Source organism: Cnephaeus nilssonii, assembly GCF_951640355.1.
Source record: "Cnephaeus nilssonii genome assembly, chromosome: 19".
Taxonomy (NCBI): Eukaryota; Metazoa; Chordata; class Mammalia; order Chiroptera; family Vespertilionidae; genus Cnephaeus; species Cnephaeus nilssonii.
Genome location: NC_137090.1, coordinates 24,831,247 through 24,856,272, shown reverse-complemented (window position 1 = coordinate 24,856,272; position 25,026 = coordinate 24,831,247). Strand labels below are relative to the sequence as shown.

Below are 25,026 nucleotides of genomic sequence, written 5' to 3'. Positions count from 1 at the left end.
AACAAACAAAAAAAAAAAAAACGGCAAAAACACTCGCATGTGGCCCGCGGGCCGTAGTTTGAGGACGCCTGATCTATATGATTAGAAGGAAGTTAAACATAACTAACTTTCCTCCGTGATTATGCTTAACTTAGGCTATTTCAGTCCAGTTCCATGACCATCCCCAAAGATGAACAATATGTACTCCTCTTCGTCCCCCAAGTCTAAGGGGAAGGGAGATGTGGAAGAGCTAGCAGGGAATACAAGGCAGAGTGTGAGTTGCTGAAATCAAGGTGTACGCAGAGGGCCCCAGGGAGGAAGTGGTTAATTCTCCTGGGAGAGAGGTCAGAGAGGGCACCTTTGAGCAGCTGCCTTTTGAGCTGTGCCTTGAGAGATGAACCCTTTCACTGGGGTGAAGGGCATTCCCATCTGGGGCACAGCAAAAGCTGCGGCATGTTTGGATGTGGGTGAATATCCGCTGTGGCCAGAGTGCGGGGTGGATGGCAGCAGTGGGAGTAGGGGGCTCAGACAGCAAGACGAGGCTGGAAAGGCGAGGGGGCTGTGACCAGGAGTGGCCTGGAACTCCAAACAAGGAGTCTGCAAAGAAGGAGTATTTGCAGGCTCCCACCTGAATTTCACAGAATATTAACATCAACTTTGACTTTCCTGACAACGCCAAGCGTTGAGGCAGTACGCTCTTCTACCGCTGCACCTGACCAGCTCCTGGGGAAGCCAGCCTGGAGTTAAGCATTTGCTACAAATAGTCCACAGAGGCTTCCAGGTTCTATCCCAGCTTGGAGCAGCAGAGCTCAGCTCCTCCTAAACCCCCTCAGCCCAGTAAGTATAGTGTAGTGACTAAATGCCGGTCGGGCCAGCGGACGACTAAATCCCTGCTACACCCGCTTACAAGCTGGGTGACTTCAATGAATCGCTGAACCTGAGTTTCTGTCTCCTCCTCTGTAAAATGATAAGAATATTACCTTTCTCCTCACTAGATAAAAAATAATAATAGAAAATGATAGCCCTGGCCAGTTTGGCTCAGTGGATAGAGCGTCAGTCTGCGGACTGAAGGGTCCTGGATTCAATTCTGGTCAAAGGCACATGCCCAGGTTGTGGGCTCGATCCTCAGTGCGGGGCGTGCGGGAGGCAGCCGATCCATGATTCTCTCTCTGTTTCTCTCTCTCTCCTTTCCTCTCTGAAATCAATAAAAAAATATTTTTTTTAAATGATAAAGTTTCTTGGACATTTACAATATGGTTGTCCCTGTTTTAAGCACTTTTGCCCATTTTATCTCATGTGCTCTTCAGAAAAGCCTCAAGAGGCAAGTATAGTTACCATTTCTGTTTTACAGAGGTGGAAACTGAGATGCGGAGAGCTCAAAAATCTTGCTCAAGGTCCAACAATAAGTGATAGAACAAGCTACAAACCCAGCCCATGCCTGCCTGGCATGGCTCAGTGGTTGAGCATTGACCTATGAACCAGGTGGTCACAATTTGGTTCTGGGTCAGGGCACATGCCGGGTTTCAGGCTTGATCCCCAATGTGGGGTGTGCAAGAGGCAGCTAATCAATGATTCTCTCTCGTCATTGATGTTTCTATCTCTCTCTCCCTCTCTGAAATCAATAGAAATATATTTTTAAAAAACAAACCAACAAACACCCAACCCATGATTCCAACACATAATGCTCACAATATGCTGGTTAATATTTACATTGTTAACTCATGTATTCCTCACTGACCCTGTGGTAGGTACTACCAAAAGGCCTTGTCTACAGATTAGGAAACTGAGGCCCAAGTTTCTTCGAAGAGCCAGGATAGGAACTTGGGCGGTTTGGCTGCAGTGTCCACTCCTCCTCACTCTAATACACCTAATGAATGATGCCTGTTTTACTTATTGTCATTTGTATCATTCCAGGGAGGACTGTCTGGAATTAATTCGGTCCAGATGTTCAGATCTGGTTCTTTTCAGGAATGAAGATCCGAGGAGGAGGTTGGGGGTGGGGCAGGATGAATATTCCTGAGGGGCATTTGGGGAGCAAGGCCACAGGTGGAGAAGCCTCTGGGCTTAGGTGCACCGGGAGGAGCCCTTTGCGGGTCAGTGAATGACTAGGGGAGGAAGGAGAGGCAGCTAGTATGACCTCATTGGACTGGTCTCTGAGTGGGGCTCAGGGCACTACTGGAAATGGCCAAATAGCTTGTTCTTTGGCAGAAGAGCATCCTGGGACTGCATCACAGCCAGCTCCAGGGTGAGGGAGGTAGACAGAGGACCTGGAGGACTGAGTGCTGTCTTTGAGGGAACTGTCCCATACTGGATGTGTCTCTAATGGAGAACACAGAAACCTCTCCCTGAGGAGGACTGTGCCTGGTGGGGCAAGAGGACCTGGAGGCTATGACAGGACTGGGTCCTCAGGGTCCAGCCCCTCAGCCCCAGGTCTCACACTTGAGCCTGCAGGGCCTGCTCCCTTTGGGGCCGGGGAAGGTAGATTCGGGGCTCAGTTAAGCTCCATTCCCTAGTCAGGGAAGTGTCACATGATGGTGGCTGCTCAGAGCTGAGACGCAGCTAGTACAACAGCACAGAGGGGCACAGCTACCACTGCAGGGCTGGTTCACCAGAAGGCTGGACTGAGAGCGAAAGGAGCAGGAATATAACAGTAATTCATTTATGTATTCATGGATTATTACTTTCCTTCAATAGCTTATAATTTATTATCATCATGATTTCTTTTGATGCTTAGGTTGTTCCAGTCTGGCCACTGGCTCCCGTGCTGGCTCCCGTGTTCCTCTAATACATCCCTACCCTTACTTTCTTGTGCAGTGAGACCTTTTCACCCTCACGGTGAAGACTGCATCAGACTACCAATGGATAGTAAATCGAGGGGGACATTTTGATGAGGAGTAGGATGTTTGAATGGTCTTAAAATTATTTTAAGACTTCTTATTAGTTGCCTTTGGCGGGGGGGGGGGGGGAGGGTAACTATACAATAGAGAAACCGGGCAACACCTAGACTGGGAGATCTAAATTAGCATCATTTACAAGTGATAGGGAAACATCTGTGCCTCCAGATACGCTATCCTGCAGACACATTGCCTCAGCAGTTTTCCAGCTGAGAATGCATGGTCTCACTTTAATCATGGGGAAACATCAGACAAACACAAAATGAAAATATTCTCTTTTTTTTTTTTAAAGAAAAGGATCGGTAACTTTAATTTTAAAAAAGCCAGCTATGTGAAAGTTCCAGGAGACTAAAGCAAGTGCACTGCTAGACCATGTACTGGAGAGGAGACAATCAGATCAACTCACCAAATTAGAATATGGACGCTAGAATAAATAAAAGTATCATACAAATGTAAATGTATAAAGTTCATAACTGGGCTGTGATGTAAGAACATATCTCTATTTTTAGAAAATACACACAAAAGTACTTAGTGGTAAGGGTTAAGTATAGAACCCTGAAATGGTTCAGGGGAGAATATAGAAAGATAGAGAGGGAGAGCGCATATGTGATTAAGCAAGGGGTAAAATTGTTCACAATAACTGAATCTGGTTAAAGAGTATAGAGGTGTTTCTAGTACGGTTTTCCTCTTTGCAACTTTTTTTTAACTTTGCAATTATTTCCAAATAAAACGTTTTTCACTTTGTGTTTTTCCTCCCCAAACCCTGCAATTAGCTTTTCCTCCAGAGGATCCTATGGAGCAGGAGCATTTATACTAACCACATTTAAAAAAAAAAAAAAAAAAGGAGGTGAATGAAAAGAAAAAGCATTCCTAGCATATGGAACAGCAAGGGACTGTGAAATATAAGTGTAGATGATAGACAGGACAGATTCTAGCAAAAGTGGGCAACTGTGGCCTCTCCCAGGGATGTAAAACGCAGCCCCCAACAGCTTCCCACAAACCTCTCCCCATTCACCCACACATATGTGATTTTGATATAGGATACAATAAGCTGACAGATTCGGCTATACTTCAGAGAGCCAACACTGTACTCGGGGGCACGTCATCTGTGGATACCACAGAACTGAATTTTATCTATTTACATAGAATACGTAAAAATACTGTGCAAAGTTTAGAAAGTAAAGTCGCATTAGAGGATGGAAACTTCAGCAGGAGGATAGCGATGCTCACCCGACCAATTAGAACACAGGAGATATCGACCAATCACAGCTCGGCAATGCTCTAGTCGGGGCGGGGCCATCACGCCCGGACTTTTCCGTTGGCTTAGGCTCCCTACCCGTCCAGCTCTAACTCCAGCCCACCCTGGGGGGATAGCGCGAAGCGGAGGCGGCAAAGTAGATTAGGATAAAGGTTGGAGGTTCCCATCCCGCCTAGGTAGGTGGTGGCGCTCCCTGTCCTCTGGGCAAAGCAGGAGGTCAAGCCTGTGCCAGGCTTGCAGCAAGCCCCAAGAACTAACTTCCTGAGAGGATGGTGAGATTGCAGAGGGAAGCTGTACAGGTGCCTTTTCTAGATAACAGCGCATGTGGGGGAATGAAACTGGAAGGAACAACTTGTCTGAAGCAGGATGCACCATCCCCAGATAGGCACCTTTTCCAGGTCTCCCAGCTGGGCGATTCTCCCTGCCTCTAATCTGAACCCTTGCTGCCACATCTCTGGCCAGCTGCTTTTGAGATATGTGTTGTTGTTGTTGTTTATTTTAATCCTCACCCAAGGACATTTTCATTGTTTTTTAGAGGAGGAAATGAGGGGGAGGAGAGGTGAGGAGGGGGGGGGAGAGGAGGGGGGGGAGAATATTGGTTGCCTCCCACACGTGCCTGGACCGGGGAACTCGCCAGAGGTCAACCTAGGTGTGTGCCCTGGAATCAAACCTTTTGGTGTAGGGGAGGACACGGCTACCAACTGAGCCACACCAGCCAGGGCTGAGATGTGTCTTCCATCTAACTTCCTCATTCCTGAGATGAGGATCCGGTACCCATGTTGGACACCCATCCTCCAAATCTCAGTGTGCGGTGGGGAAGCATGCAGGAAGGCATTCGGTTCCTTTGCAGGTCTTTCAGAGAATGTAGTTGGTGCCTCTGAGCCAAACGGAAATAGGAGGACCAGATGGAGGTAGGGTATATTGAATCTGCAGCTCCTTTCTCCACACTAGGCTCTGTGCTGAGCACTTTATAGGACCTAGAGTCTCAAAAACTTCACTAGGTTGGAACCATTATCATTCTTATTTTATAGCCAAGGAAACGGAGGCCAGAGAGGTTGTGTATCTTGCCAAGTCACACAGCTCCAAGTGACATAGCCTGGATTTACACCCAGGCCTGTCTGATTCCAAGCCTCTGCTCTTGATTCCAACCATGTATCACAGCACCTCCCAGGTGGCTGGTCCTTATGCCCGGTCCCACCCTAGGTTCTCTGGGGGCCTCCCTGACCTGTTGCTGCTAAATCTGGCCTTGGTGCTTGGATCCTTGTTGTGTTTCAGGCTTCCTGAAGGAAAGTCAGTAAAAACCACAGGCTGCTGTGGCCTCATTAATTTGGAACCAGAGATTTACGGGATGTGGCTAAACATTGGGAACTAGTATAGTCAAACTTAGAAACTAGCCTCCCTTCTGGGGGTGCTGGACTGACTGCCGTTTTATTTGGATATCTACTAACTCCTCAAGGAGGAATCAACCAACTGCCTAAAGTTATGGGGGAAGTTTCAGAGGGATCAACATTTAAATTGGACTTTGCAGGACTTCTAGGGGTTCACTATGGAGAAAATGTGTTGGAGGTTTGCTTGTGCGGAGGCCATTCTAGGCTTAGGGAACAACATATACAAAGACCCTGCTGTCTCCTTTCTCTCTCTCTTTCCCCAGCTTGTCCCTTGTCCCTTTCTTCTCCCTCGGAGATCCTTGACAGCCACAGAGCTTCTGGGGCTGACAAAGTTGCAGAACTTCCCTTGGTTAGACAGGCCACCCGGACTCAAGGCCCACTCTCTTGGAATGAAGCACCGAGATCCCAGGAAGGGGCGCCCCTACCTCTTCAGCTGGAAGGGGTGCATGGGTCCCCACCAAAGGGGCGATTCCCTACTAATCACATGAATCTTACCTGTTTCTTCAGCTACTGATATTGTCCTCCTTCTGGCTAAAAAGAACACATCTTTTCTCCTGCCCATTGACTGAAGCTGAAATTACTACCGCTGGCTTGTACTAGCAGCCTAGAGTCCTCTGCGTAATCATGTCCAGCCCAGGGCGGATGCATGGAGAGGAGGGAAGGGCGTCAGCCATGGGGGTTACACCACAGGAAACACAAGGATGTTTTCTCCAAAATCTCTTCCTTTCCTGGGTCTCTTCCCAACTTCCCTCTTTCCCTGCTCCCCCTCCCCCCGTAAACAAAGGTGATTCCTCTCTGGCTCTTTACCCACCATTTACAAAGCTAGGAATTTCTTCAAGCCAGATCTCTAAGTGGATTTAGGCTGACGCTGTAGTTTGTGGCTTTGGTGGTTCCTAGTCACCCTAAGACTGACAAACGACCTAGCTTCCCATCCCAGTCTCCAAGGCTGCCTCCCCCCTCTATGAGCAGCCTCTTGAATGGACACATCTGCTCCCAGCATTGGACCTGAGCACTCACTGCCAGACCGAGCTGCTGGACCATTCCCTTGGTCTCCTCGCCCTTTTCAGCTGCCACGACCGCAGAACAGAATATAGTCCTCAAATGCCCATCTTTAGCCTAGTAGTTCTTGTTCCAGGTTCTTTATAGGGGTCTTTAGGGAAAAGTGGCATTCAGGGTAACAGCTGAGGCAGCCAAATGCAGGTGGCTTCACTTGGAGAAAGCTCCATAAACAATGTGAATTTACCTAACCCAGAGAATTCTTCCTGCATAGTTGGCAGCTACATACATCAGAAAGAATTTACTTCTATAAGGATAGCGATTTTAAGTTCTTATTTGATGCACTCTTCAAAGAGATATTGAGGTGTTGGAAGTGAGATGTCAAGATAATCAGGGATGAAGAAATTTCTGAAATTATGATTCACGTCAGTGGTGATACAGAATCTGAAGTGAAAATCTGTCCCCCTACCATGATAGGGCAGTTTTTGTAATGTTAAAGTATACTTGACCCTCATGGTCCAGGTCCAAGATCTGGGTCAAGTGCCTGTCTCAGGAAGAGGAAAGCTAACTAGCCCACCCCTGGTGGGTTGATCCAAGGAGAGGGCTAGATTACCCAGTCCAAAGCAAAGCCCTTGACCCTCCCTCCATTCCTTTCTTGGAAACTTAAATGGGCCTTAGATTGCCAAAAAGTGGGCAGTCAAGAAAAACTGGAGTCCAGACCTTAGTGAGTGTTCAGCCCTGAACCTGCCTGCCTGCTACTTTTATAGGACAGGGGGAGATTAGCCAGTAATCTGCCAGGGTCAGACCAGCTGTGGGGGAGGTGTAGAGGCCCAAATGGGGTCAAATGGTATTCTTTCAGGCTACAACACTCTGTAAGAAGGAAATGGAAAGGGTGCAGGACTGAGGGCCAGATTTATTAGGGCAGGGAGGGGAAAGGGATGACTATCCCATGAACACACTGGACTGCCTTTTAGTCCAACAAACCTTGAGGAGACTACAGAAAAAACTTCCACTATCCCATCTATTTCCCAAACCCAGGCCTCCACAGAGAGGACCAAACGACAGGGCCCCTTGAGAAGAGCAGGGACACCTGGACAGCCAGGACTGGGAAGATTAACTAGCAACTCGATGAAATAACACTTCCTGTTCCCAGACAAAAGCAACACCAGGAACACTTTTCCTCCAGCTGTTTTCACTACCTCAATAAAGAGACGAAAGCAATTATCAGAGGAAGTTTGGGAAGCTTCAATTCTGTACAAAACAGATGTAAGTATCCAAAACTTTTTCATTAAATGACGTGTCAGACCAACCCAGCTCCATTTGCTATCTGGTGATACTCTCACTTGGGTACTTGTCATTTCTCTCAGCAGCCTCCCTGTCTTCATCACCTTTACATGCCCTTCAGTACTTAATAGTTCCTGACATATTATCGGTACTGAGTAGAAAATTATGGATCTTGTAGTTAAACAGAAATGGATTAAGGACCCAGCCTAAAGCCCCTTTGAGAAACTGGGTTCTGGAGCCTGATAAATGTTTTAAGCCCATCTTCTCTTTTGGGTAGGACAGGGGACGCCTCAAGGCCTGGCTTCCTGGGATTTTACTCAAGCTGATTGGCAGGGGCACTTCTCCTGCAGTCAGCCTGGTGCGTTTCCACCCTCCCATGGTATCCAATACCAACCAGCCCGACAGTACCTCCCTCTCTCTCTAGACCAACTCCGTCTTGTGTATACCTGGAGAAGCAGTGCTTGAAAATTTTCTCTGTCATCGTAGTGAATTGGTGAAGCTTCTGAGGTATTAAGCAATCCATCATAACATTTGTGACTGGTTAACTTTAATTTGTCAAAATAAATCTGCAGTATTTTGCATGTTAGTAATACAGTGCTGGTATTGACAGGAAAAATCATCATCTGCTTACAAAGAAACCTTCATTTAGGAGCACACCTTAGGAGGGAAATGAATACACAATAAAAGGCAAATGCAGGCCAAGCAGCGAGCCCTAGAGCATAACAGGCTGTCAGATTTGAGGATTATCTAATACAACTGTTTAGCTGCTAATCTGATAAAGGGGAAGCTCTCAACCAGGTTACAACCAGAAGGAAAAAACAAAATCTCTGCTTTTTCGTAGAGCGGTGGCCGTTGTGCCTTCAACACTTGGTTAAATCAGTTCATCAGCATCAAAACTCAATTCCAGTTCCAAGACACAGGAGAATTTCACCATACAACCTACTAGATCCCCCTTTCAGTGGCCCACGCCAACCCCATCCTGCCAACTCTCTCCCTCCCAAAAGAAGACACAACGTGGTTTTATTATTGCGGACAAGCTTCTTAAGTGAATAAAGAATGCATACAAAATAGCATTTTAACTGAAGTCATACAATGAAGTCTCATTCCTGTTTATTATACAATGAATTGATAAAACAATCATTTCTAGTATATATCTTTTTTTAAATTTTTAAAAAAGAACTAATATTTTCAGGGTTCTGACAACCACACTCTAGCCTGGGGGTAGGGTCCACACCTGCCCCCACCGAGTACTGCTCCTCGGGCCACTGTGGAGGAAGCCTGGGCTGTTTGAGTCATGGAGGATCGTGCTTACCAGCCTCATCAGAGACGACAGGTCCCAGCAGGCAGACCCAGAACCTGGTCCTGGGGCTGCATGCCAGGAAATGTGGGCTTCCTCCAAATGTGGCCACCACCTGCCCAGTCCAAGCCTCAGTAGGGCCATGCCTGGACCTTCCCTATGAGTCCTTCCAGTAGTCCACACATAATGCTCTACATATTAAAAACAAACCATGTTTGTACTGTGGATAGGAACAGTTATAACAAAGTCATAGCTACATATTTTCTCTACATTTTGTTTATTGAGACAAACTAATTAAAAGGCACAAACATAGGGCATGTTTACATGGACATTATAACAAACATATACATTAAAAGTGTAGGAATGTGTTGCCTTCCTGCTAAACAGAAAGTTCCTAAGCTTTTATATATACAAAAGTTGTACAATTTAATGTCCTAAAGTACAAAAGATCATTTATAAAATTATTTTACACTAAGTACTATTTATTTTACTTTTTACTATGTAGTTCAACCCCCTCGAACTGTTTGTATAATGAATGACACAGATACCTATCCCTGATGTAGGAAGTCGGCCTTAGATACAAGTTATTTTGATGCTTGAACTGACACAGCGGGGTATAAACGGAAGTCATCCAGTTTGATAGTCCTGAAAACATTCTGCAAGATTACCACACTAATTTCCATTTCTCTTAACTGCAAGATTAAGAAAAGGAAAAAAAAAACCCAAACATATTGCAACTTAAAATAAAAATCACAGCGTCTTGGTTTTAGTAACTCTTTTTAAAACACAATGCTTTAAAAAACATTAACGTGTGGCATGATGGTGTATCTGTTTCCCTCACTTTTGGTTTCTACTTTATGTACAGAGATAAAATATTCTGCTAATAAAAAGCACATGTCTTAATGTGCACAATCATCGCTGGTTTCTACAGGGAATGCAGACAGCTAGCTGTCTCCCTGAAAACACCACAAAACTGATACAAGTGTTTTCTCAAAGGAAAAAAAAAGTGATGTCCATATTTACAAAGTTGAATAAATCTGCACAATAACTTGATTAAGAAATGAAAGGAGAAATGAAAAAAAAATACACTCTGCTTGTTCTGAAGGGGCATACTACCTAGTTAGTGGTTAGAATAAAAACTGTATACAATTTAATATAAGACATAAACTCTAGTGAGCAACTAACATATCTTTCCCTGTTGTAACACCAACAGGCTCTGATTGGGAGAGAGGGGCATATCACATCCCAGTGCCTCCAGCGTCTTCCAATTTAAAGCAATAATTTTAAACGTCCCAAAGTATTCCTTGGCTCCTGAATAGGAGTCCCATTGGCCTCCATTTGTTAGGAGTCTGCCTGTCCGCACGCTTGACTTCTCCTCTGTCGGTTGCGGCCTTTTCTTACCAAAACACAATTTGTATATTTTGGTTGTATTTTTTGTGTTTTTTAAAATTTTTTTAAAAAGTCAACTACAGTGCTATATTCCATCAGGATTAATATGCTTAGCAATATTTACATCTCCAAATATCAGGTCACAATCCCTATTATATGTTGAAGTTAGAATGATAAATTATCATATGCTTTGCATATCAGAGCTGGTATCACCTTTCCCATAGGGAATGCTGCCTGAAATTAACATATTCCCAAAGGTAAAATGCATATTCTCTGAAATGCATTTTATTATGACAATGCATGTTTTACTCATAAAAACAATAAACACAGACAATTCTACACTAGCTCTCAATCCGTGGATTTAGAACTTCAGGTTAAAATAAGCCATCCACGTTATAGTGAGAGAAGAATTCTCCTAGTGTTTAGAATAAAATGATTTATTGGGATTAGAAACTAATGCTGTTTTTAAATTTTGAAATGAGTTTTGCTTTTTTATGATTGGTTTTAATTCTGGCATTTCATCTTGTCAACTACTATCCTGTTTAAGCAATGCTGTCAGCTAAAAGGAATTTCTGATTAAACTAAAGTGGTCCAGTGATAAGTTATACATACACCCTACTTTGAACAATCCCAGCCAAATTGGAGAAAAATGCCACTACACTATTACTAACTAATGTAATAAAATCTCCCAATTTCATGGTTTACTTTTTACTTTACTAAAAGTTGCTGGTAAATATTTACTTTAAACCATATTTTGATTTTATAATACTGTTTACCAAGGTGGTGACGTAGGCAAAGCTTGGGGTAAGAAAGGCATGCTCTCTACAGGCCTCATTGCTATATTGAGAGGGGCGGCTAACGTCATAGGCGTGGGCAGGTTCATTGGAGATGTGATTGTGACAGGGTGTGCTATATTCACTGGAGCAGTGACAGGAGTGGGGAGGTTGACTGGGGTAGTGAGTGTTAAAGGAGAGGTCATGGATAATGGACTGGTTATAGTTACAGGGTGCCCTATGTTCATTGGGCTGGTTATGTTAACTGCACTTGAAACATTTACTGGACTTCTCATGCTCATTGCAGCTGCCACTGTGACTGGGTTTGACATAGTCCCAGACGACACAGAGGACGTTATATTGAATGGAGTAGTGAGAGTCACAGGTGTCGTAGCAGCCGTAGAGGTTTGGCACAGGTTAGCAGCTTCTAAAATAAGAAGACAAAAGGGCCTTTAGATTCTCAAAACAGTGAACCAAATTCACTAACAGCGTTTGAATCAACTTCTTTTAATTAAAAAGAACAAACGTTTGATAAATTAAATTATATTTCTATCAAGTAGTCAACAGGAAGGAAGGATCCTTCTGAGCACCAGACTGGGGACCAGGAATCCCAGCGTGTGCAAATCTCTTTTCTGATGCTATACCTCCCTCAAGAACTGACCTAGGCAACTTGTTTAATCCTGGCAGTTGTGATTTAAAGTTTAGATTTACTTACCTACCTCACAGTGATACTGGGAAGATGAGTTAATTTCTGTAAGGCACTGGGGGGAGGTGGTGCAGAGAGATCAAGGATGGCTAAAGTATTCTCATTATCACTTCATGCCCTTCCTCTGAGTTCTAAAGACTTTCTTGGGAAGAGCCAACCACCAGCAGGCCAGGCAACAAGAGCTGTTTATACAGCGCTGGGCCAGTGGTTACACAGTAACTGTTAATCAGAAAAATCTTCTCATAAGGCACATTGTACCTAGCAGAGGGAAGTGTGTGTCCTCAATGCTATATTTACTCTTAAGCCTTCTCAGAGGTGAAGCCACATTCTGTTAAGGTCTTAAAAATCCAGAAGTAGATACTGATAAACAGTCTTAGAAAAATCATTTTAGTTAAATGACATAATCACCTACTTTATGCCTAGAGTCATTTAACTATACATATTATACACACCACCAACCATACCAGGGAGGACTTAACCAGGCAAGAAGACCCTGCAGTGAGTTAGGGGGGCCTGGTCCTTGTTATCCAGCAAAAGCTTAAAGAAAACTTCCTTCAAAGATGACACCCCCACCCCTCAAAATTCAGCACCACCTGCTGGTGTGTCACAAAAGAGTAGTAAGAAGACAGAGCAGTGGGCTGGCTGTGATTTGGCTGTCAAAATGAAAAAAAAAAAATGTATATGAGACTAAAGATGGAGGTCTGCACACATTTCTCAAGTGGGTCAAATAACCTCAGGTAGACCCTTGAGTCAATGAGCAGCCCTTCCTTGATCAGTATGATGTAACTCTGGCATACTCTGTACACCGTTATCAGGAATTCCTAAATCTGGGCCATGATCACAATCATTTAGGGAGCTTTTTAAAAAATGATTTCCCAGGAAATCTAATAGTGAGATTTAGATGGAACCCGAGAAATCCGCAAAGATGATGACCTGTCTTCCAAGTTTGGGAACATTATTTAAGCCCAATATTGAAAAAGGATATGCTGATTCAAGTTTAAGTTTTCAGGTCAGGAGTCTCTCCCCCAAAATGTGACTTTACTAACATGAATACAGAAGTTTCTAACATTGGTGGTCATTTCCAGAGAGATTCATGATACAAATGGGAATACAATCACATTCTGTTTCATGGAGGTCAGAAGATGAGCTAAACAATTGAGTCTTATTGTGCAAGCAAACTGAAATACAATACCAAATAGAAGAGTGCAGAAAGAAAGAAAGAGAATGAAAGAGAAAACCAACTCACTTTTGAGGTGATGGTACCATTGCTAAGGATATTCTCCTGTTTTCACCAAAGAAGGAGTTTTTACTCTCCCATCTGCCATCTCCCCACCTCCTCCCCATGTTTTCTTTTTATCTAACAGTGTCCTTTTCTATGACTTAAAACACTTTCATCCCTTCTCTAAGTAAAACAGTCTTCATAATATGCTTTCAACCTATTATGCTATTATCATAGCATATACACACATACACATTTTTCTGTCCCTTCTCCCCCCAAACTCCCGCCACAAAACATTTTATCAGAGTAATGACAAATCTTCAATTGGGAGACAGGAACAAGCAGCACCTGAGGAAGGGTGGAAAGCCTATCTGGACTGCTGCATTCTTTTCCTCCAATGCCAGTAGATGTATGAAAACGATGCTATTCCTTTTATCTTTATCCAAGTACAGAGTGTTTAGAGGGGATCTGAGGAAGGGAACAGCCACACCACATGAAAGCAAAGGATGGAAGAAACTGCACAGCAAAGGAATTACAGAGGAGCCCACATGCAGAAGATTCCTCATGAATTTAAAATAAAACGGTAAGACATGGTAAGGGTGGGAATTTAGGAATCTGTCCTGTGGCCGATGGTACGCTGACAAAATGATTTACTTGAAATGGCTGCACAATAGTCCAGAAGTCAAACCTACAACTGGTACGTTAAAAAGCTGTGTTAAAAATGGATATTTCAAATGATTCTTAGACATATCTAAGAGAAAAGCAGACCATTCCCAATTACAGCAATGTCTCTAACAACTGAAGTACATACATATTAAGCCAATGCCAGTCCCAACAGACTGAATGACACTAAGGGTGAGACCAAGAGAAAAGACATCAGCATTATAGAGTCTGAAACATATAATAAATAAAACAATACAGAAAGAACACTAACCAGCAGAAAATAGCATTGCTGTAAGAAAATTAATTTATATACACGTAAGGATATTTCATCTACCTCTATAAGTGGGGATATTTTAGAAAAAAAAGGGAGCTCCCTAATGCATGGAGGTTGACATAAAAATGGACTGTGACCAGCCCAGCCAGTGTTGCTCAGTGGTTGAGCATCGATCTATGAACCAGAAGATCTTGGTTCAATTCCCAGTCAGGGCACATGCAGGATCAATCCCCCAGTAGGGGACATGCAGGAGGTAGCCAATCAATGATTCTCTTTCACCACTGATGTTTCTACCTCTCTCCCTCTCTGAAATCAATAAAAATATGTATTTTTTAAATAGACTCTGAGCATACACAGCCAAGGACCAAATTTGATTCTAGATTTGTAACAAAAAGTAAACAAAAAGAAAGAACTTAAGAAATAGTGGGAATTTTTATTTCCTAGTAAAAAACTTATCTGGAAGCTTGAAAGCTTTGTTGCCAATAACTTATACTTCTCAGCATCTAATATTTCCATAAAGCTGGACTCTCTCAGCTATGACTTCTTTACTTTGATCACTTGGCATACTGGATGAAAATACTTCTCTAGCCATACTTTGAGCACTAGACGCCTCATCTTTCTTACCTTTCTTTCTTGCTTTGACAGCTTCTTCCCACAGTCTCAGTGTCTCTACCTGTTTCCCCGGCCAGCTTGTCACGTGTTGTTGCTGTTGCTGTTGCTGCTGCTGCTGCTTCTGGTTGCTGGTCTCTTCATTCATACATGCTACTCCAAAGACAAACCAGAAACACTACATTTACCTTGAAAAAGTGTGGCTATTTTTTCAAAATCTAAAACTTAGATACTTTGACTCTTTATGCCTCTATGAGGTTTGTCATTTGACTTGATAGTTTTTACTACAGTGCATCTTTTTTGCTGCTTATAACTATATTGGTCAAAATAGATAATGAATAAAAACATTGGAGAGCTAGAGAAAACCAATATAAAAGAGAAAAGATGTTTTGCTATATTAAAAAGCAAGTTTTAGAATGGAACTTGGGTAATATTATCATGGACTAATTAATGCTCATCAAATACCTAAAATACTTGGTTACTTGACCACGATGATGTACACTAAAAGTAAATTTTTATAAAGTTAACAGAGAATGACATGCTAGATACTTACATGTACTTACAAATAAGCAAATGTACTTACAAAGAAGCAAAAATGGATGAGAATAAAACACATTAAGTGTTCTTTCCTATTCACTTCTGTCCACCTATTTTGAGAATTTGATGTTTTCTGCTGCATAGAGTACATATATAACAGAATACATAAAGTAGTAGAATATATAACAGAATAGAATTAGGCAAATACTTTTTTCTGATAGTTCAGGAGATCTTAAAAAGCCTGGATAAATGAAAATATTGAATTTTATCCACAAGCCTCTGGAATATTCTATCTTCAACTCTGAATTTAAGATAAGCAAAACACTTAAACCTTAAAATGGATTTGCTATCCCATTTTTCTACAGATTTGGGTTTGAAAAGCAAAGTAATTAACACTGTTTTCATCTTTAAGGCTATTAAAGACATGTTATTAATACAATCAGGAGTTAGGAGCCACTGATGCTTGAGAATCTTCCTAACAGTAAATAAAAACAATTAAAATTGCCTCAATATGACACAACTTCCTAGTGTGGCTTTTGCTGCCACAATTTTAATATACTAGAGCTTTTTATTCAAACACCAAAGAAGAAGGGACACATTGAAAAATAGCTGAGGGAAATTATGCTCTTCTAACACGGGTGTTATTAGATAAGCACAGGATTGAAAGCAAAATCAGTGCTGCTTGTACACATGCATATGATGTGTATTTCCAATACTAATGTACACTCTTCATTATTGCATGTTTGCACACTTTAATAATAGCAGGAAACACGTAAGGTGAACAATAATACAGTCTTGAGAGTACAGCAAAAATACCTTCAATACATTATAACAACATCTAGATTTCATCAATCTGAAAGAAATAAAATTCGAAGCATCACTTACTTTTAGTGATGCCTTGTTTACATGTATTACAGTTGATACTTTGGCTCTGCCCATGCGTCTTTAAGTGGCTGGTGATGTATGCTGCGCTCAGGAGCTTCCCACAGATGTTACAGGACACCTTGCCTTCGTGGCGTACCATGTGTGTCCGCAGTCTGTCTTTGGTGGCAAAGGCAGCAGTGCACGTCTGCATGAGGGAGGAAAACTTTTTTTAAATATAGACTATCCTGTTCTACTCATTTAAAAGTACGTTATATTCTAGGCATTACCCTACCCATATCAGCAAGCTGAGTTAGTTGAATTTTAATTGTATGTGTTACCCAGACTCATAATTAAACACTTGGTGAATTTTAGACCCTTACATTTTAAGGGAAGAAAAAATATCAACATAGAGTAGTGAGAAGATGTGAGCACGAGAATCAGTTAAACCTGGATTTAAATCCAGCTCCCCAGTTCACTAAACAGTGTAACATGGAGCACGTTAGTGAACCTATCTGAATTTCTTTATCTGTAAAATGATAATAATACCTACCTCACAAAACTACTGGTGGATTAAGAGCCTGATCCAAGGTATTGCACATAGAAGACACTCACTCAAAATTATACTAGCTTCCTTTCTCCAATTGGATATTTCTTAGAATTCAAATAATTTATTTAATAAAATCAGTCGTTAACAAATTTAATGGAAAGGAACACAAAAAAACTTCCAGCAACAAATTAGAATTACTGATACCTAAAACAGTAATTTAATTTAGCAAGATTCTTAATCTTTTCATTATCACAATTCATGCTGAATAAAATCATTAACACGAATAGATTTTCAAACAACTAGAAAATGCTCCAATTTGGCAATAGCTGACACAAATCCAGTAAGTGATAACTTTTGGAGGAAAAAATCATACTTTCTTCTATTACAGGTAAAACGACCTCAACCATCAACCCAGAAATTAATTTAAAGCACTTCATTCACTTATTCATTTCAATACACAACCTCTGCAAGACTCTAATTTTTTTCTTATAATAATAAATGCTGTTGCCCAAGGAAAGAGAAATGTAGCTTAACAAAAACAACACATTTACATTTTCAAGTGATCTTGCCCCACAGAAATAGAAGCTGTCATTTATATTTTATAAAACTAGAATTCAAATGGATCACATTTACTCAAGTCAGTGATTTTTAAGACTATTCAAGAACGGTGAGAGTTGATTGGCTCAGACCTTCTGGATAATGTGCATTAAGTGCTACACTAAGGATAAGTCATTTTAACTCTTACTTGGCATTTGAAGGGTCTTTCTGTTGAATGGACATGTTTTACGTGACAGCTTAAATGGTCAGGCCTGTGAAAGAGAGAGTTTCAACAGAAGATATAATGGAACACAGACAGAAAAATACTACTTACTGTGATGTTTACATACTTGGCAGATTTGGGTGGGAGACATTTTAAAGAAAGCTAGCAGAATTAACAACTCCCCGATGCAAGCCTCTTTACCTCTATTACCAGAAACAAAAGTCTTACCTGCTTTCTCTCCTAGTCAACATCAAATCATATTAGATCTTGATTCTTTACAATTACAAAATACCCAAAGTTTTAGTCCTAATACTTGCCAGAAGCAGCTACTACTAAGTATACTTTATATTTTTAAAGCCTTTAAAAATGAAAATTAGTGACATGTTAGTAAGCACAAAAAAATAGAAAAATATTCCCCTAAAAGTTTTATTGAGCATATCCAAGGCCATCCCCACTTCCAGAAAATAAGTTTCTTTGATTTACGCAGACAGTGAACCTCACGTCCAGTCACCCAACTGAACTGGAGTCCGGTGGTTTTTCAGTGATAAGAAGTATCAATGTGCCAAATGAAGGCCTGCGTCCATTAAGGTACTTCTTAAATGAAATAAGTTAATCACTATGTCACCACTTGTCAAACACACCAAACTGAAATTAGACCTGGAGGCGTAATACTTTATCTATCACCAATCTCCTCTAATAGCACAGGCCTACCCACATCTATTCTCACATAAACATCTAGAGCACACAGAAACTGAAGTTCACTGAATACCATAATGAAAAAAAGCAAAGCAAAATGCAGTACCTCGAGAAGCCTTTCCCACAAACACTGCAAGTATAGGGTTTGGTGATGCCTCCTTCATGAGACCTCACATGGTAAGTCATCCGGTCCTTCCTCTTGAAGCGCTGATTACAAATAGGACACTCGAAGGGCTTTTCATCCGAGTGGGAGAGCTTGTGCCGATTGAGGTGGTACACATCGCGGAAGGCCTTCCCACACATCTCACAAGCATGGTTTTTCTTGACAGGCTTACTGGGTTTCTTGACAGACTGGGTCACAGGCATAGCTGTGGTGCTGGCACTGCTGCTGGGGTTGGTGCCCGAGGAAGATGTAGTGACTGTTGACAAGATGCCTGCAATGGTTGAGACCAGCGAAGTTCGGCTGCTGTCCCCAGCGATGGTGGAGATAAGAGGAACCACTGTCGTGGGGGTTTTCTTTGCCCGGGACACCAACTTGATCCCTGTGTGGCAGGACTCGTGGCGCCTCAGGTGATAGCTGTCCCTGAAAGCTTTACTGCAGTAAGTGCACACAAATGAAGTTTTGGGTTTTTCTTTTTTAATTCCAATGGCATCCTTTAATGTTTCTGGTGCAGCCTGAGGTTTCTGAGTTATTGGTATTGGAAGTAATGGTTTCTGATCAGGGGGCTCCACAGCAGAGCTCAGGAGGGGCAGCAAGCTGTTTTGTGCTGCCTGCTGTTGGTGATGAGAGCCTTCATGGGTCTAAAACCAAACATTTACACTTCAGAAACTCAGCCTCTCACAATGACCTTCAAATTCAAAATGCTCCAAACAATAGAGACCAGAAGAAACAATCAAAGAGCCTTTAAGCAACTTTCAACAGCAGAGATCCAGCAATCACCTAGTTACTCTGAAGAGCTCCCAATAGAAAACATTAAAATCACTGTGCAGACCCCAAACTTTGGCCACTAAGTTGCTGACAGTGATCTTGCTTTCAAACAGCTGACTAAACTACACACCACCCTGGTTCATAAGGGACACACCAGCTGATGAAATTAGTTTGCATTAGTCTGTCAGTGTTGAAACCAAGTTTAAATAACTTGTCAAAAAAATTACACTCCAGACATATTTAACAGTACCTTACCATAGGAATGCACAAAACACATAGTTTCTCTCTCTCTCTCTCTCTCTCTCTCTTTCTCTCTCTCTTAATCATCTACTTGTCTGTTACCTAGAAAAAGAAAGCCATTATGTCTCTCCCTTTCAATCAGAAAACTCTTAGTGATTGAGAAAGGAGGCTGTTGCTAGGTGATAAAAGGAATCTAATTCTCTGAATACATATGCTATTTAAGTTTACTTTTAAAATTTTCACCTAATTCTACTAAAAGATTTGGTTGAAATGAAACCTGCTATTAATCAACCTGGAAGGCATCTGTGAAGATAGCCCACAGCAAAACACCTGTCAGTTATTTCTCAGTTCATAGAAGTCTGCATCCTTTAGCAACACTAGTTTTTCAAACCCCAAGCTCTCAAAGACAGACTAAGAGAAAACAAACTATAAATAATTAAAATTCCTTTCATTTTCATCTTCTTCCAACAGTTGTAGGTTTTGTTCAAGTATTAGACATTCGCTGTTGAAATGTGCTTCTGCACTCCAAAACTGAGGGCTGGCCATTGTCTGGAAATTTACTTTAGTTGCACTGAAACCAAAATTTCATCACAGATCATGTTCTTGGTATTTATGACTAATTATTCTCTTGGTTTTGATTCTTTCAAAATTCTCCATACCTCCATCCTGATAAACATTTAGGAAATGATGGGGAAAAAATTCCTGAAATAGTTCTTCCTAATATGTTGTACTTTACCAACATTATTTTTGAAACTCTTGACAGTGAGCCCAAGCCCCTATGCTGGAGTTTGGTAATCCTAAACGGATACATGCACTCAGAGGTTAATAGTTCCAAATACTTTAAGCATACAACATCCTAGGAGGAGCCCATCCCATCATCTTAGATACTCTAAACACTTATTTACCCTTCTCATTGTATAACTACTAGTCCAACAGTTAACTTGATTAAGGAGGGGGAAAAAGAGCAAGACACACACACTCACACAGAGCTCCTCCCCTCATGGATAAGAACATCTATCATTGCTCCATATGTAATTACTTGATGGCAGCACAACAGCTAAGCTCCAGGCTCCCCCCGCCCCCCCCCCCAAATCATTGGGAGGTATGGTATCCAAAGGTACCAATTTCAATTTAATAATTTTGCTTGAATCTCCCTTTGAGTCCTAGAATTGTTCATAGAAATTGTGTATTTACCTATGAGTATCTTTTTGGACTTAGCGATCATACTGAATTATAGTCCACTTTTAATTTATGGAGCTTGTGTAAATGTCAGTGTTTACCCTGATGACATTAGTAGAAACTAAAGAATCTGAACACTAAACTTACCCCTTTTCCAACCTGGCTGTAGGCTACCCAACTTTCCATACAGTATACAAACGGTTAATAGCTGAAGATAGCTCAAGATATACAATTTCAAAGGCAACAGATCAGATAATAGGGAATGCAAATCTTCTGGGCAAAGTTCAGGCTTACGGTGTTTAGAGGCATTTTTCAATTCTAAACAACCATTAGTTTGATGGAGTACTAAAAGCACTTATTGCCATTTCACCAACTCAGACGTCTGTGGCAACATAAAGTATTTTTACAGCATTGCTGAAGCTCACTCTCACAAGAGGGTCACACCAGGTCCCTGCTTCTTGGGTGAAAAGCTGTAGAATGCCTCGACCACTATGGAAATCTCTCTGAGGATTCCTAGGATCCCCACACTTCTACATGAAGTCTTCTAAGAGGGGAAGTGGGTTTCCCCAACTTGTTCTCTGGGGGGAGAGACAGTGAAATAACCACCACCGCCTGACTTTAGTTAAGTGATTTAAAATATATGCATAACTTCTGGGTAGACTTTTATTTTGCTAGTATCATCATATCAAAGTTGCAAGGCTTTTTAAACCCTCCCAAGCCTTTTTTTTTTTTCTGGGACTGGCAAAAAAACAAAACAGAAATGTTATTTCATCACCAGGTGGTAGAATATGGCACCATGAAATCTCCAGTGCCAGAGGGTAAAAGATTTTGTACTGGAACAAATTAGCATCAGTGAGTCATATCTTGAATGTCCTGTTAGAAGAATCATCCATCAAACATTTTAATAAGTATGGCTTTCACTTTCCACCAGGTTATCTGGAAAGCAAGCATGTATTCAATTGTTTTAAACTATAAATTTCAATAGACTGCTCCAGGAAACAAAACAAGAGAGTTTAAGTCTCCATTTTCCCAGTGAAAATTACTTAAAACTGGAACTAAGTCTGTTCATACCTTTCCATAATATTCATACCTTTCCATAGAAAAGACTGAAATATTTTCTTTACCCATCCAACTGTCCTCAGCTCTAAATTATAAGTTTTCCAACAATTTTCACTGCACACATTGCCAAGCCCAGGATCAAATATGAGCTTTCACACTTCTCCATCAGGTGGAAAAAATGATTTTAATAGCTGAAAAAAATTAAATAATATAAAATCGAATTAAACAGTTTATCAATAATAAATGCTTGGCATTTGCTTTATCCAGGAAAAGAATAATGAAAATATTCCAAACAATTTTTCAACTAGCTTTCCAACAGTTAGTTATGGGTTTTTCCTTTACATAAAGAACTCCTGTTATGTTTCAATCTCCATTAAGTTTATAGACAGCACGTTTAATATGGTAAATTTAATTCATTCCTCACATTAAAATCACTTCAATAGCCTATTAGCCCCATATTTTAAAGTGATCATTTGAAAGCTTTTCCTACAGAAGGCATTCGCCACCTTTACGCCAACCTGGAAGGCAGCTAGTTATATGTCAATTATTTTCCAATGCATTTTTAAGTTCATTTAACACAATTATCAAGCTCGGATAAAACAACACTAGATAAGAATAAGAAAGTGGGGGAAGTTTCTGAGTCCCATAATTCTGAGTATCTTCAATTTTAAGAAGCCTGAATTTATTTCAACAACTCCTTAAAAATCAAACTACTCACATTTGAAAGACTGCATGTCTTAAAATAATCAAGCAGCACTACACAATAGGTAATGTTTGAGTTCTCCAATGTTCTATATTAGCTCTACTGAGACGGGTCCAGTGGCTGGGAGAAGTTTCCAAAAATTTTGCATCCGTTCCTGGTTAGTTCCAAAAGGTCTCGAGCGCGTTTGGGATTTCACTAAGTTATTCAAAGTAGGAAAAAAACTCTGAGAGGCGGGAAGAACGCACTTAAAGTGACGAGCTTCCTAACCTCCTCCGGTTCCCAAGTTTCTCCGTGAGCTCAGCGCTACTGCCCACGAAGCGTTTCGTTTGCAAATAGAAACGAAGCAAGAAAAATATAAGTCCCAGCCCAAGTCTTCCAAACAGGGGTCCCCCACCTAAAGTGGGCTGGCAAGAGGCTTGCCAACGTATGGGCTACAGTCACTTGGAAGTTTCTTGCAAAAAAGTGAAGATCAACACCCCAAAGAATGACTCATCGGGGGCTTTGTAAGCGGACTTTGTTTGCTTTCTCCGCTTTCTGTCTCCCCCACTTGGTTGGAGGGAACGTCCGAGATGGAACGAGAGAGAAAGGCGCTCCGGGAGGAGGTCTGGCCTCCGGAGTCCCGGCCCTCACGGTCCCCGCCCGGCCCGGCCCGGCCCGGCCCGGCTGGGGATTCCCCGGCGGAACGGGACGGCGGCAGGGCTGGACAGAGGGAGAGGGTGTCAACTGCCAAACTCGGCTGAGGCTTGGTAAAGAAAACACGTAAACCCAGTGAAAAAGTTTGAGGAAGGCATACACACAACACCCCCCAACTGGGTAAACGCGAGGTGGGGCGGCGGGAAAGGGGAGTGGCGGGGAACCCCGGGATACCCGCTATTCGTGGGGATTGGGGGGGGGGGGGTCAGAAAGTCACCATACACAAAAAGAGAACAGGGAGCTGAAAAAGAAAAAAAAAAAGGAGAGCGAGCGAAAGATGAAGAGTGTGTGAGTGTGTGTGTGTGTGTGTGAGTGTGAGTGTGTGTGTGTGTGGAAACACGACTCAGAGTAGAGCCTGGGGACCGCCTTCACCCCTCGGTGCGGCCCGGCCCGGCGCGCAGTGGCCGAGCGGCCCGCGCTCTGCAGCGGCCCGGCGCCCTCCTTTCTCTGGGCCGCGGGTGGTGACAGCGACCGGCCTCCTCCCTTCCCCTTCGGGGCGGGAGGGAAGGGTGTGTGCGTGTGCGTGAGTGTGCTGGGTGGGGGGGGCCGGGGTTCACCCCGAGGCCTGCTCTCTCCCCCGCACCCCTGAGGCCGCCTCCTTTCACCTCAGCAGCCCCGCTCCGCCGGGCGGGCGGGCAGAAAAACAAAGGGGGATTAAGGCCGGGCCGGAGCGCGGAGCCGGGAGGGAGGGGAGGAGGAGCGCCCGCCCGCCAGCCCGGGGCCCGGCCCCCCTGTCCCCCCCGTACCCCCCGGGAGGGCCCCCACTACCTGGAACAGGAACGTGGTCCAGTTGGCCTCCATGGCTGTGGCAGCCGACCCCCCTCCTCCCCACTCCCCCCCGCTCGGGGAGCCTCCTCAGCCGGAGGAGGCGACAACAAAGCGGCGGCGGCGGCGGCGGCAGCGGCAGCGGCGGCTCCTCAACATGGCAGCGCCGAGCGCGGCCACTTCCGGTAACCTCCGGGACGCACCACCGCCGCGGCGAGCGCGGGCGGGGGGGGAGCCCCGACCCGGCGGCCGCCGCCCCCAGCTGCTCCGACCCCTCCTGGGCGTCCCCGCTGCCGGCTCGCCGCCTGGGAGCTCCACCAGTGCCTGCGGGCGGTGGGGTCAGGGCCCCCGCGGGGGGGCTGGGGTGGGGCCGGGGGCGGGGATGGGGCGCGGCGTCCCCCCCCGCGGGGGTGTGTGGTGCTGCGGTCCGTGGCTCCGGCAGCTGGAGCAGGGGGAGCTCAGGAGAGAAGATGGAGGACGCCAGGGTCTGGCGCTGGCTGGCTGGGCACCACTGGGCCGCCGCCCGTGACTCAGACACGGTGTCCTGCAGTGTCGCGTACCTCAGACCCTCAACGGAAGGCTCAGCCACCGGGGCCACCCGGCTCTCCAGTCCCTTAGGCATAGCACACTCCCCGCCTCCAAATTGGGGGAAGCCCCTTCCACCGAGTCTTCCCCTCCGGTGTTCCACTGAGCGAGCTAAATCCTCCGCACTCGCGCTGACATCTGCAGCTAACGCTGAGTGGCCTTCCAACTCAAGCAGGGAATCCCACTGGGGTGCAGCCTCAAATCCTCCCAGTGCTGAAGGAGACACTTCCCACGCGGAGAGATGTCATAACTGGGTTATTCTTGGGTGAAGGGCTGAGCTTCCCAACCTCCCCTCAACTCCAGATAGAATGTGAAATTGTACCCCACCACCACCTCTCCCGCCAAAAAAAAAAAGTGAGAAACTACAGTCAAGAAATTATTTTAATCCTTTAGTACAGTCAGCTTCCTCACCCCTCAAAACAAAAATCGAACTTCTGGTTGGACAGCGTCAGATGTCACTGAGGTGACCCCAGCATCTGTTTGCAGTTCCAAGTCTTCCGTGTAGGCGTCACTGCTACTGGTATTGTATGACGATGTCTGAACGTTTTCTATACTTTCCTCACATAGAGGTAGCTATTGAGAATAGGCAAGCTATTAAACAAGTGTCTCCAGTCCAAAAAGTCTCCTGTGGCAGGAATTGAGGGGGCAGGCTGTATCAGTGATATTTCTATAAACTCTGGTTTACAAAAAATTTCTCACTATTCAGGACTTCAACATCTTTCATAACCAACCTTTCCTATC

At 43.5% G+C, this 25,026-nt stretch overlaps 1 protein-coding gene across 4 annotated transcripts; it reads right to left on the bottom strand.

Annotated features, from left to right (window-relative positions):
• Positions 1-8,043: 8,043 nt before the first annotated feature.
• Positions 8,044-24,010, bottom strand: VEZF1 (vascular endothelial zinc finger 1). 4 transcript variants are annotated; one of them, XM_079798571.1, is made up of 6 exons: positions 23,704-24,010; positions 18,240-18,934; positions 17,423-17,486; positions 16,152-16,353; positions 14,745-14,885; positions 8,044-11,685 (listed from the first exon to the last, which is right to left on the bottom strand). In XM_079798571.1, exons 1-6 carry the CDS (start codon positions 23,734-23,736, stop codon positions 11,258-11,260), a joined length of 1,563 nt encoding a protein of 520 aa, XP_079654697.1. In that variant the 5' UTR covers positions 23,737-24,010; the 3' UTR covers positions 8,044-11,257. The 4 variants fall into 4 exon arrangements, with proteins under 4 accessions (XP_079654697.1, XP_079654699.1, XP_079654698.1 ...); XM_079798573.1 differs by having other exon boundaries at positions 8,048-11,685; positions 16,152-16,335; positions 23,704-24,005; XM_079798572.1 differs by having other exon boundaries at positions 8,049-11,685; positions 14,745-14,882; positions 23,704-24,004.
• Positions 24,011-25,026: the final 1,016 nt, after the last annotated feature.